The 14,414-nt window shown below is 43.2% G+C and overlaps 1 protein-coding gene across 3 annotated transcripts in view; it reads right to left on the minus strand.

Annotated features, from left to right (window-relative positions):
* Positions 1–2,322: 2,322 nt before the first annotated feature.
* adgra1b (adhesion G protein-coupled receptor A1b) overlaps positions 2,323–14,414 on the minus strand; it is a 247,673-nt gene continuing 235,581 nt past the window's right edge. For all 3 annotated transcript variants that reach the window (XM_078176317.1, XM_033613474.2, XM_078176318.1), the window contains 2 exons: positions 8,386–8,481; positions 2,323–8,155 (listed from right to left, as the gene is read on the minus strand). In XM_078176317.1, the coding sequence (XP_078032443.1) occupies positions 6,727–8,155; positions 8,386–8,481 (1,525 nt within the window). In that variant the 3' untranslated portion in view covers positions 2,323–6,726. The remainder of the gene's footprint in view (positions 8,156–8,385; positions 8,482–14,414) is intronic.

A 14,414-nucleotide genomic window follows, 5' to 3' on the forward strand; every position in this document is an offset into this window, starting at 1 on the left:
TAGGGGTGAGATCACGTTGTGCTGTGTTAGCTTGTGCTAACCAGGCAGAGGGAGCAGGGGAGAGCAGCTCACAGCAATAACAGCTGCTCAGCTGTTGCTGCCCCCCACCCTGTGCAACTACAGTATGAATGGTCATGATAATGGGCTCCAAATTTGAGACAGCATCACAACTTTTTTTGGCAACATTCACTTGCCAAAAAAAAAAAAAAAAGCCAAAAAACATCACAACATGCATAGCAATTTTTAAAAAGGCTGCTGTGAAATCAGGCACATTAGGCCGCAACAGTCCCAAAAACCAGCCTGCAAAATCCTGGTGGGGCCTAAAGGCAGATTTATACATGTGCGTCAGCCTATGCCGTAGCCTGTGCACGTGGGCTACACCGCTGTGAGCATTTATACTTGTGCAGTGGTGTGTCTGTGTCACTCCGCAGTTACATCTCCAAAACACGAGTCAGCAGTGGGGTTTCTGTGAAGTGCTGTGGAGTGCAGATGATTCAAAACACATATAAAATACACATTAATCATGGCTTAATAGAGACAATTCCAAACACAAGTACACAAATTGGCTTCATTTTTACTTGTAGGATTCACAAACAAAGCACTTAATCTGGACACATTTTCCCCACAAATACATGTGTATGTTATTAGCGTGAGCCTATGGCATTTTACATTGTATAATTTAGCTTAGTGGCTAGCGGACATTTTTCCTACTCATATGAAGCCAGGGACAACAGCAACATTTAACAAAGGTAATGGTACAACTTTTGTCTCAATTACAGCTCACAAGGTCACCGACAAAATAAATGTCTTATACTAAACACGTTTTCCAAACAAATACAACATGCTAACGTTATTAGCACAAGCCTATGGCATTTTAAATTGTATAAATTAGCCTAGCAACTAGCGGAGATTTCCTTTACCCCCATGAAGCCAGGATAAATCACAAACAAGACTTAAAATGTCATTTTGTGGAGGCTTTATCTTTATCTGTGAAATAAAAGTAAATAAAAGCTTTGTTTCCACCGAGGGAAATGGTTTCAGCTTACAAAAATAGACAGGAGGCACATGTCAGGCCACGACGTAGATTTGAAGTATAAATCCAGCATAATTGTAGTAGTTTTCATTTATTGCATACTTTTATATGTACTGTATAGCTGTACTTTCTTATGATAAATAATATAGAATACAGGATAATAGGAATTTTGACCATTTTTTCTGCAGTGGGGGGCTCCAGACACCACTGGCCCCCCAGTGTTGACTCCCTAGGTATGGCCTTGGTCTCCCCCTCTCTCTCTCTGCTCATACTCTCGATTTACACACCTATTTATTACAACAGGAAATTAAAACACAGTTAATTGTATCATAAACACACATCTGTGTTACTAAAAGCAGATGAATTTTTAATGAAACAGATGCCATCCTGGGCCAATTTCTCCCTCCGCCAACCACCGCGGCCCAACCTACCGCGGCTTGCAGTCTTATAACCACATGGTGAAGAAGCATCCTTTTGCTTTACTGAGCCTCTGTGGTTAAAGTGACAGCATCTTTCTGGAAAAACACACTCATTGGTTCAAAGACACCCCAGATAATTAAAGCCATCATAGCCTTATACTCATTATCTATATAATCACCAGTGCAGCTCATTTGGCACTGCAGCACACGAAATAATTTTTTTTTTTTTTTTTTTTGAAAGATACTGGCTTCAAACGTCCATGACTCACCTTTAATGGACACCCTGCAGTACTCATGTTCAGCCTGGGTCTTCATAGCAGACGGAGAAGGAAAGATGGGGTCTGACATTTCACATGGCTTTCAGTCAGACGAATAATCTGATGGTCGGGAAGGAGGGAGGGGGGAGCCGTGCAGCCTTGGAAAAAAAAAAAAAAAAAATCCAGCTGCATATTAAATGTGCTCAGGCGTTTCATGGCCTGTCAAACCTGGGTGTGATTTGTGATGCACGGAAGACACACTGTCTCATTTCCTGAGCGATGTGAGCATACGTGGACGCCTGTGCATGTATGTGTACAAGGTCTGGGGATACACACACACACAGACACACAGACACACAGACACACATCACACACACAGCAGCAGTCAAGCCTGGTATCATTTGAATTCCTCCCCTGTGGTGGCTCTGTAAGGCATCTCAATCTCCATCACGCTGTCAGAAGAAATAAACACATTACAGCGGGAATTGAGACAAAAAAAACAAAACAGGCTTTTTCTTTCAGTCACATTCATCGTCATGTAAGTTGAATGCACTCTGTGCTCACACACACACATGGCGGACACACAAACACAAGCCAAAGATGCTCTCATCCGTTGCATGGTGAAAAAATACATTTATTGGAATCTGTGTCAATGTAGAAAAAAGTGAAAACTGGCTTTAGGTTTTGTCACAGTACCACAGGTGAGTATTCCAGCAGCCGTCCGGTGAGCCGAAACTAAGTCAGCAAGCTTGTTTAGGGCAGTACATCTGCTACTGATGACAACAGAGAAGTTGGCCTACGGTGGCCCATGATACCAAACACATTGTCTCACAGACACTGAAAAGCTCAGGCTGCTTCTAAGACACACCACCAGCAAATACACATGTTGTACAGCAATTAACCTAGCCCAATGTTCTCTCAATTTAATGTGGGTTTAGTGGGAGAGGCTGATTTCAAATGTTTTGTTGTGATACTGTTACAAATCCCTTTCCAATAACTATAAAGCCAGGGCCACTGACTGCCAGCATCTAAGGCGGCTCAAAGGAGCCCGCGCTGTGTGATCAATCGTGGGCCACTGTTTTATAACTCATAAGTTGAGCCCATAATATCCCATTTTGTCCCAGACCCTGGAAATAACTTGTGGCCCTGTGCAAAGCTATGAGGTTCATGCATCATCTTTGCTGTCTACTAGGGCCTCCTTCCACTACTCAGCGCCTGCCATCTAAATAAAGGGAGTATCACATAAATATTTCGCTATTCTCTTGTCACTTTTCTTTTTTTAATTCAAATAGTTCTGTCTGAACAAACATTTTTATAATAAACATACTGTAAGTGACAAATTCTTTTCTGACAGGCCAAACGTTATCATGGGTAGTGCATTTCTATTTCTGATATGACAGGATAAACTCACAACACATGGCGAGTCTGCATACTTTATGAAGTCAACTCAAATTGCAACAGAAAAAAAGGCATTAGAAAACGAAAAGGACATTTCTAAACTCAGATACTGAGTATTAACATTGAGAGGTCAGGTTTTTTTTTCCCCATACAACTTTCTTTACATATAGACTTATTTTATTCTTAAATATCTTAAATCTCATATAAAATAATTCATCAGAAACTGATTCTATATACACAGACAAGAGTGCACAGGATGGATAAAGAGACGGTGTGCATGCCGAGGTGGTTTTGCGAGAGCGGGTTTTGCTGTGAGATTATAAGCGCTGCATGGGTGTGCGTTTTTCTTATATATTTTTTTTTAAGTTTGGCTTTTCTGACGAAATGTTTGAGTGGTTTTGCCGGGAGTATCACACTCAATATCATCATTCATAAAACAAACAAGTGCTTCTGAATCAATACAGAGCCTCTTTTGCTTTCTCTTTTGGAGTGGCAATTCTTCAAAGAGAATGTGACCTTCATGGTAACAAAAAAAAAAAAAAAAAAGGAAAATCCATACTTCAACCCTGGCCTCTCTTGACACAAGTTACCAAAGCAGAACCACAAAACCAAGAGCATTCAAATTTTCCGGACTGGATTCTCAGATAAACTTGGTCACCACTGGGAAATAATACAGTATTTGTTGGGAACTAAATCTAAAGGCGTGAGAAAAATGATACACGACAAGCTGCAGCAGTCGAGGCAAATCATATGCTCGTGGATGGGCATTCATTTACATGGCTGAAATATAGCGCATAGCTACATACAACAAGGCATGCATGCTTTGGGGCTTTCAGGAGACAAATGAAAAGTAAATAAAATTTAAAGGGGCAGTATTTGCACCAATTGCTGCCATGTGTCACTTAGTGGCTTTAGCAAATAGTGGGTGAGGTTTGCTAAAATGTTTTATTAGCTTTTATTGAGGGAAAATAATAGGACATTGGTCACAGGCAGCAGGGGTGTAGTGCTGTTTTTAAGTACCGGAGCGCACCTATGACGGCATGCACGCACATGTACAATTAAGCTGTGGTTTGTTTCAAAGGTTATTTAACCACTATTCCAATGGTGGCAAGTATACAGAGGCCTACATTAGTCAACTATAACTGGCCACATGATCAAATGTTAGATGGATTTATGATTACTTTCATTGTGTTGTAAATATTACATTTTTTAATTGTCAGTGTGAAGGATTTAAGGGGATATATATATTGGAAGAGATGGAATATAACATTCATTACTATGTTTTCATTAGTGTATAATACTGTTTACCTTAGAATGAGCTGTTTAAATCTACAAATGGAGCAGGTCCTTTTCCACTGAGTCCACCATGTTGTTTCTACAGTTGCCCAAAATGATCAAACTAAACACTAACTCTAGACGGGGCCATTTGCGTTTTTGCATCGGTCACTCGTATACTCCTACACGCTTTGCACATGGGAGAAGTTTCAATTCTGTAACCTCACCACTAGATGGCACTGATTCTTACACCATAGACCTTTAAGTCCTATTATGCTCCTTTATCTCTGTAGGTGGTAGTATTTAGCCAGACTGGATTTTTAGAGGACAGGTGTGGCCCTCATCTCAGATGCATTTTGTTTTGGAACTGGGCCTATGTTGTAGTCATGGACAACTGTTAGCTAGCCCCAGGTGGGCATGGGCCTGGTTTTATTGTTGTTAACCTCATGTTATATCATTGTAAATTATAAAATAAATGTAAAGGATGTTTTGCTGCCTTTTCATCTTTACCAGTTAACAGTAAGTGAGCTATAGACTAAGAAAAATTTATTAAATTCACTGTGCCGCTCAAAGGCTACAGCCAGCAGCTACTGGCAACATTTAAAGGTCCAGTGAGTAAGATTTAGGGGGACTGAGTGACATCTAGTGGTGAAGATTGCAGATTGCAACCAGATCAAATGTCTACCGGTTAGACTTTCTTCAGTGTTCATTGTTCAGGAGGTTTTTACTAGGAGCTAAATCATCCACAGAGGTTTTTCCTCTCCAAAAACAAACAAACCAAGTGATTATAACCTGTGAAAACACTGAATAAAGTTTCACATTACAACTCAAGGTCTCTCCTACACTGTTCACCTCGTCACTGACGCAACATGGCAATCTCTGTGGGCAAGGACCCGCATCCTATGTCGATAAACAGCTCATTCTAATCTAACAAAAACACACTTATTTTATGTTGAGTATACACTAAAGAAAACATACTCAGTATATTATATTCTAGTTCTGCCAATATATCCTCCTAAATCCTACACACTGCACCTTAAGGTGGAATGTTTTGTTGCATGTTACTCAATGCCTAAGTTGACACTGTGAATCAACACACCTGAAATGTCAATATGACAACTCTAACCATTCCATTTGTTCGTACTGTCTCAAGTGCTTAAAATAATGTATATGAATTTAAACTGCATGATGTGTGCTGCAGATATTATATTACCTTATAAGGAAAAAAAAAGTGGTAAAGCGTCGTTTGATGCACTCCGGCAGCACTACACATATGACAGGCAGGTTTCCCAAAGCATCTTGTTGTTTCTTGTCTAATCACATTGACACTCTTTTTATCCTAAAACCTTCTGAGTGTTTGATTTTCCACAGACCTGTATGCTGATTTGAAAATGTCTGATAGCATGTGCAAGCTGAGCTGGAGAATGAAAAAACCTGCACGCTAGTTTGGCAATGACCCCGCTGTGAGGACCTGGCTCTGTGTGGCACAGTGTTAATAAAAAATTGCACTGGATCCAATGAGTCACTGACACCAGCTCTCTATTCACAACGGCCACGCTGTTGCTGTTGATGCTGCCGTTATTTACTTCTCTCCAGAAAAAAAGGGACACAACAGTGAAGACATCATACAGACAGCACGATCAATACCAACCTGGAAGAGGATGCTTAATTTCACGTCTCTTTTTTCTGTTGCTTTGAATTTTCACCACTCAACTGGCATCCACATACATCTCTGGCAAGCGACAGTATCCTTGTATATTATTTAGAAAATCTCTAGTAGATGTTCACAGTTGCTTGACTGAATGGCAAAAATACCCATGAAGTCTAAAATTGCTGGTTTAGTCGTCTAAAACATGGATGCCAAGAGTCCTTTAAAGTACTGGAGGTTCACTGTCATCGTAGACTATTGGATGGATTCAGATTCAAAGTGTAAAAAAATCTTGCAGCGTGTTGCCTTTGAGCACGAACACACACATATTCATACATACAACCATTCATTTTCTTGTATATATATAGAGAGAGATCTGAAGTAATATGGAACAGTGGAAATACCTTCAATTACATCTGATGGCATGATGTGACACACGTTTCATAAATTCTTCTGGATGGAGGAGATTCTGTTCTGTGTATGGATGCTCTTCAGGGAGCATTTACATGATATCAGATTTCTGTACAGTAAAACAGCACACATAAAAACATGAGGACATTAAAATAAAAATATCCCACGCTGATTGTGATGTTTAAAATGTTCAATTCATTTTTTTTTAAATTCTAGAAAGGGAGGCGAGGGTTTATTTTTGGCGGGACGAGGCAGGGGTGCTGCCCATCTCCCCTGTATCCCACACTACACAGTAGTTTCATTCTTCCAGGGTCCAGTGCGTATATTCCCTGTGCTGTCCGATGCGTACAGGAGTCCTTCGTGCAGGCCCCCCTTTAGAATCCCATTCTGATTGGGCGGGTTCTGGGGGTAGGATTGTCTGCGCGGGGCGTGCATCTCCAGATGGTGATGTGTCGCCATCGGGTCCTGCTCGGCCACTTTGCCGCAGCCGCACAGGAACATGCCTGTGTCGCCGGCCTCTGCCGGGCACAGGGAAGGGAAAAGGTCTGCCTTGGCACAGCAGATATGCCTGTGGCAGGGATTATGGCATGCCAGGGCCTCGTGCGTGGCAGCTGCAGCGGCGTGGCATGTGTGATGCCCATCATGGTGGCCTTCGTGGGCCAGATGTGGACAGATGTGGGCGTGACGCTCATGTGTGCTGTGGGGGCTGTCAGTGTGTGAGCTGTGCACGCTGCCCCCATCAACACTGGAGGGGATGTGATAGGCGTATTCCCTCTCACCCCCTGCTCCACAAGCAGCGGCCCCGCCCCGGCGGCTGAAGTGACGGCCTTTAGTCCTGGTGCTGCTCTTTAGGCAGGGGTGCAACTGGATCCCTGGCCGGTAACCCTCTGGGTCAGCATGTAGCAGCACATGTGTAGCTGCCGGCTCCTCTTCCATCAGCTGCTGGCTATGCAGGGCGGCGCAGCACGGCGTCACCGGTGCCAAACATGTAACGTGATTTTGCGAGGAGGGAAGGGTGGCATGTTTACAGTGACCTATACTTCCATGACTGCAGCTCATCAGTGCTTTGCCTGGACATGGTGAGTCATGGTGGCAGTGGCTGTGACCATGGCCGTGCCCGGGGGTGTCTCCATTCACGTTGACCTTGGGCCGTGGTTGAGCAGGCCCATGGGCGCCAGAGCAGGCGTTGGCTTGTCGTCCGGGACAACAGGAACACCAGCAATGCCAGACATCATCACGCTTGGCACAGTGATGGATGAGGATGAAGAGGCCAAGGGTGACAGAGAAGGCACCATAAAGGCAGCTGAAGATCATATCCAGGAAGTGGCCCTGGGACACGGCTAGCGCCCCAAAAGTCCACGTGGCCAGGAACAGGAAAAGAGTAAAGGCCGCCGTTCGTAACTGAGCCTTGAAGGAGTGCTCATTGGCCAGCAGCGCGGGGTTGATGGGAATGCCTGGGCAGCCAGCAGGACAGTGGCCCCCACCGGTTGGGGCTGCCAGGGCTCCGGGCTCGGCTCCCTGGTGGCAGTGGGTCGGTACATCAACGGCGGCCAGCCTCTGCTGCTCCTCCGTCAGCTGCTTGAGCTCATACTTCTTTTCGGGATGTCGCCGCAGCTGGATGAAGGTGCAGAAGAAGTAGATGCATGTCACCAGGACAATGAAGGCCACGGGGCCAAAGAAGGCTCCCAGGCTGGGCTCCCATGCCATCCAGCAGCTGCAACACACATGAATACCAGCACACTTTAATACTTTGATTTATGTAGATATTATGTAGAATATATTAATTAGTTTAACATGTTCCAATGAAAGCTTTAGCGCAGTGTACACACAGCGCAAACAGCAAATATAACCACATGTTTTGTATACACACATGCAGCCTTGTTTAAAAAGCATCATCACAGTGTGTGCTTTAACCTTGAGAGCAGAAACAAATGTCCGACTTACTACGGCGCTTGCTCCCCGCTGCCATAGTTGTCTATATTGACAGCTGCCGTGACCCCACAGATGATGAGGGGCACTCCACCACTGACTAAATAAAATCTGTGAGGTGACAGAGGGACAAACAGAGGCAGAGAGAAAAATAAAGCATAAGATAGTTTGGCGTGAAAAGGCATTTATAAATCCCATATCTCACATCTGGATTACAACAATGCGCTGTCAAAAATATGATTGAAAACCAGTTTTAGACACAAGAGAAAGATAATAACCACACAGTCCAAACAGACAAATAAGATTACAGACTTGTGCAGCGAGTGAAACTCACAACAAACAAACAATGACACCAAGGAACAGGCATGAGAACATATCTGTCAGCTACCCTTTCCCCACTTCCCTCAAATATGACTTTTGAGCTTGTCAATGTGTTTGTGATCACACTCAACGGGTGCGATCACACCTACAGTTTGTTTTCTTTGCTGCAAACCAAAGTGTGATTTTTACTCTGAAAACAAATCTGTTTCCCGACGATGTAAGCATGATTGACTTGTCAGCGTTCATTGCTGCAATTTTCGGCATCTGCTGATCATAACAGCTCAGGAGACGTGAAGAGAAACCTGGATTTGTGGAGTAGGAGACATTGAATTTAAATTCGGTTTTAGATTGCAAAGCATCAAAAGTTTCTTACAGTCAGATGTCAACATGAATACACTTATGCTAGAAGAATCTTTCATTCTGAGGTTGAGACACAGTTAGACTGGGATATTTTGCAGTGATCTTGAATGACAAATCGACATACAAACATTTTCAAGTGAAGTCCTGTTTCCACTGCACAAAAAACCTGCTACCACCCTGATTTTTTTTTAATGTAATGGGAAAGGTTACAATCACCATTTACACCAGGGTCAAATGGCTCTGCCATAGTTACGGATATTCATCAACTCTGGCTCTAATCAGCATTGATGGAAACATAACACCCAGGTGAGCGCACTAATTTTAGCCCCTTCACCGGCGAGATGCAGTGACACGCCACCACAAAGCAGCTCTCAAACATCAATGCAAATTTGAGAGACTGAATAAATAAGAAATATATAGAGAAGAACTAACAACTAAACATTTGCACTGGCTTCCGTGCTGATTTCTACTGTTTACTAACCTGTTTTCTGGACTTTTCCACACCAAAAAACCCTAAAACAAAACAAAAAACTCCTCTCACACACAGAAAGGCATACTGACAATGGAAAGGAGTTCATAGCCTATTTTTATTGGGGTTACCCGTGTTTAAAAAAATACATGTACGTGCAATAATTTTGGTGAAACATGGGTATAAGAGGGTCTGGCTTCCTCTTTCCACACGAACCACACTAAAGATTGAAAGTGTGAACACACTCTTACTAGGAATTCACATCAGATGCAAGAAGTCAGTGGTGCATAAGCACTACCACCCTCTGTCCATCCCTTCAAACAGAACTGACTCCGACCTTCATTATGGCATCACTGTCCTCAGAACCAGCTGTCCTGTTAGCAGCGCAGCTCCTGAGGAGCTGTCAGGATGGCTGCAGAACAAACTGTCCTCACCACACCTACTAATACCAAGAACTCAGTGAGAGAAAAAAAGTGCTCTTATAAGCTCTATTGGTAGTATAGAGTAAGTAAGTAAGTAAATTTATTTATATAGCACTTCTCACAGAGAGGACTCACAAAGTGCTTCACAAGATAAAATACAAAAAATACAATAACAGAAACAATGCAAAATACACAAAAACAAATAAAAAGTAAAGTGCAGCGAAATACAATAATGATACAATGGACAATTAATGGAACGCAAGCCTAAACAGATGTGTTTTTAACTGCTTTTTAAAAATGTCCACGGAAGAGGCCGCTCTCAGCTCATGAGGTAGTGCATTCCACCATTTCGGTGCAACAGCCTTAAAGGCTCTATCACCTTTCGTCTTTAATCTTGTGTGAGGGACAGTAAGTAGGTGGCCTTCAGTGGACCACAGTGTCCTGACAGGACAGTGAAAGGACACCAGATCCGTCAAGTATGCAGGTGCTTGACCATGGAGGGCTCTCTAAGTGATGGTTAGAATCTTGTGCTGGATCCTGAAATTAACAGGGAGCCAGTGCAGGGATGCCAGGACTGGAGTGATGTGAGTGAACTTATGAGATCTGGACAGAAGCCTGGCGGTAGCGTTCTGGACCAGCTGGAGGCGGTCTAATGAAGTTTTATTTAGACAGGTGAAAAGAGAATTACAGTAATCCAGACGTGAGGAAATAAAAGCATGGATGATCATTTCTAGCTCGGAATAAGTTAACATGGATCTGAGTTTGGAAATGTTTTTGAGGTGGAAAAAGCAGGAGCGAGTGACAGTTTTGATGTGGTCATCGAAGAGCATGGCCTGATCAAATGTGACCCCAAGGATTCTCAACTTGGGGCGCACATTTGCACTGAGGGACCCTAAGCAGCTGGCCACTTTAGATGCTGAGGCGTCAGGTGCAATAATTAAAATCTCAGTTTTAGCTGCGTTCAACTGAAGGGAGTTAGTAGCCATCCAGTCCTTAATTACATTCATACAATCGTACAGTGAGTCAATTCCATCGGTCCTATCAGGGTTAAAAGAAAAATATAACTGGAGGTCATCTGCATACATATGGTATGAGATACCTTCAAAATTGCTGATGACATCTCTGAGAGGGAGCATGTATAGCGTAAAGAGGATAGGCCCAAGCACTGAACCTTGGGGCACCCCGCAAGAAAGGGGGGCAAACTCTGATTTATGAGGGCCAACAGCCACAGAAAAGGATCGATCAGACAGATAGGATTTAAACCAATGAAGAGCGGTCCCTGAGATTCCTACCCTGTCCCTCAGCCTGTCTAAAAGGATGTGGTGATCAACAGTGTCAAAGGCTGCACTGAGATCAAGCAGAACCAGGATAGTGGATTTACCGGCATCGGAGGCCATCATGATGTCATTGGAGACCCTGAGAAGAGCAGTTTCTGTGGAATATAACTGACGATAACCGGACTGAAATTTATCTAAGATATTGTAACTGTTCAACGCTGTCACTAATTGGTTTGCAACTGCTTTTTCTAGAATCTTAGATACAAAGGGCAGCTTGGAAATGGGCTAGTAGTTACTAAGAACATCGGGGTCCAGATTGGGCTTTTTGAGAAGCAGCTGAACAACCGCTTGCTTGAAATGGGACAGGACACAACCAGAAACCAGTGAGCTATTGATTATGGAGAGCAGAGATGGACCAATAGTGCTGAAAACATTTTTCAGCAAAGTTGTGGGCAGGATATCCAGCGGACTAGAAGAGATCTTCATAGTACACACAAGATCTGCTAAGTCTTGTAAGGAGACAGGTGAGAAATTGTCAATAATTGACTGTTGTTTGGGAGGATCAGGAAGGGAGGAGGAGGAGGGTGTTATATTGGCCTTGACACTGGCAACCTTATTCACAAAATACATTAAAAAATTGCTACAGTCCTCATCAGAGGACACAGGTAGAGCAGGCGGTTGCGCACCAGTAATGCTACTTATAGTGTCAAAAATGACCCTGGGATTTCTCTTGTTGGAGATGTTGATATTTTTAAAATAAGAGGCTCTGGCTACCCTAACAACAGAATTGAATTCAGCTAACAGTTCTTTAAAATAAAGACGATGTACATGAAGCTTGCTTGATTTCCACAAGCGCTCAGCTCTCCGACATTTACGACGAAGGCAGCGGATGTCGTCGTTCAGCCAGGGAGTGGGATTAGCTGCGGGGATAGTTCGAGGCTTTAAAGGAGCAATCTTATCAAGAATAGCAGAGCAGTGTGAGTTAAAAGTTAAAACTTGGGAGTCAACCTCAACATTAATACTAACAGGCTGCGCCACACTGTTAAAAGCAAATGAGAATTTCTCAGCAGAGAGGTTATTTAACATACGGGTGAGTTTTGTACGCTTGCTGGTTGAACAATCAGAAATAACAGACAAATTAAACAGGATGCAGTTGTGATCAGTGACGAGCAGCTCCTCAGAGACGATACAATCAATGTCCAAACCAAGTGTAAAAACAAGGTCCAGCGTGTTTCCCTTAATGTGTGTCGGGCCATTGACATGTTGCACAAAATGAAAAGATTCGGTGAGATTTATAAAATTATTAGCAAAGGAGTTTGTGATGTCATTTACAGGCACATTAAAATCCCCAAGCATTAAAATTCTTTGAAATGTAGTGATGGAAGCCAAAAAGTCACTAAATTCAGCCAGAAAGGCGCCATTAATACCAGGAGGGCGATAAATTAAAATACAATAAAACGGGTTAGAGCAGCCAACTTTAGAAATAAGCAGTTCAAATGAGGTAAAAGTTCCACAATTCACTCTCCTCGAGGAGAAACTGTCTTTGTACAACAAAGCAAGGCCACCACCGCGGCCAGTGGTCCTTGGGGCACATATGAATGCGCAATCAGGCAGGCATAGCTCGTTCATGGACACATAATCTTCATCCCTTTGCCAGGTCTCGGTGAAAAACATGAAATCTAAATCTCTAGCGATGAAAAAATCATTCAGCGTGAATGATTTGTTATTGATTGAGTGAGCATTCAACAATGCCAGCTTAAGAGACTTGGGACCAACTTTGCAGACAGATTGTGATTGTGACAGTGGCTGCAGATACCGGAAATTGTGGGTTGTGTGGTTTTGACATTTGTGATGTCTGTTGTTCATTACTACGGGTATGAAGGTGGGAGATTGTGGGACAGTAGAGACTAGCCCAGTAGTTGGGGCAATAGGAAAGCAGGAGGGATTGTCTGTAGAGGTCAGTGGCAGCTGGAGCCTGTAGGGGGAGCTACGGGAGGCAATGTCTATAGAATGCTCCGTAGAAGAAGAGGCAGGCACTGAGAAGGGGGTGTGGCACATAAACAGTCACGCATGTGTGAGTGGCGTTGTGTGTACAGTATGCTGTATGTTGGCTGCTAACATGCGGCTTCCTAACTTGCTTGGGTGAAGTCCGTCATGTCGATAAAAGGAGGGGCGGTTCCAAAATAAGTTAAAATTGTCTATGAATTAAAACCCGTGGATATTGCAGGCGGTTCGGAGCCAAGACTGGAGTTGAAGGAGCCGACTGAACCGCTCTGCGCCGAGGCAGGTAGGAAATGGGGTTGCTTTAATTTAATGATTCATTTAATTTCCCTGTACACTGCACATCTGTATGCTCGCAGTGAAACTGTGGCCCTCGACAGGTTGTTAAAGGTATAGTTCATCAACATTTAGAAAATGAGAGATTTGTTCAACTTGTTAACGCAGGAGGTGCTGTGCATTACCTCAAGTAAAGAGCACCTCCGAAAGACAAAATAATGACCTAAAAAAAAGGCTTATTAAAGGGACAAGTCATCCCAAAATCAAAAATACATATTTTTCCTCTTATTTGTAGTGCTATTTATCAGTCTAGATAGTTTTGGTTGGAGACACATCTGTTTTTGTTGGAGATATTGGCCATAGAGATGTCTGCCTTCTCTCCAATATAATGGAACCAGATGGCACTCAGCTTGTGGTGCTCAAAGCTCCAAAAAAATACACTTGAAAAAACCACACCACACCTGCTAACTGTATCGCCCTGCAGAAGCAAGCGTGCATCTACTCATGGACAAGTGGCTAATTCTCGTGACAGTGCAAGATGCAAACATTAATGGTGCCCTTTTTGGCTGAACTGTAACATTAGCCAGCTCAGTGCTTCTAGGAGAGCTAGCAATAGATGCACACTTCCCTCAGCCAGTTGATACAGTTGGAGGGTGTAGTTTGGTAGAAAGAAAATAATTCCCACATAAAACTGCTCACAACAAGGCCCGTGGATTGTCCTGATTAACCAGGTCATGATTTCTGGAGAGAGACACTGCTGCTGAGTTTTTCAAATGTAATTTTTGGCGCTTTGAGCACCACAAGCCGACTGCCATCAAGTTCCATTAAATATGTAAGACAAGGCAGACATCTTTACAGCGGATATCTCACTATCTAACACTCTGCAACTTGCACCAGAACTATCTAGACTGATAAGTA

Source organism: Epinephelus lanceolatus, chromosome 17 (genome assembly GCF_041903045.1).
Source record: "Epinephelus lanceolatus isolate andai-2023 chromosome 17, ASM4190304v1, whole genome shotgun sequence".
Taxonomy (NCBI): domain Eukaryota; kingdom Metazoa; phylum Chordata; class Actinopteri; order Perciformes; family Serranidae; genus Epinephelus; species Epinephelus lanceolatus.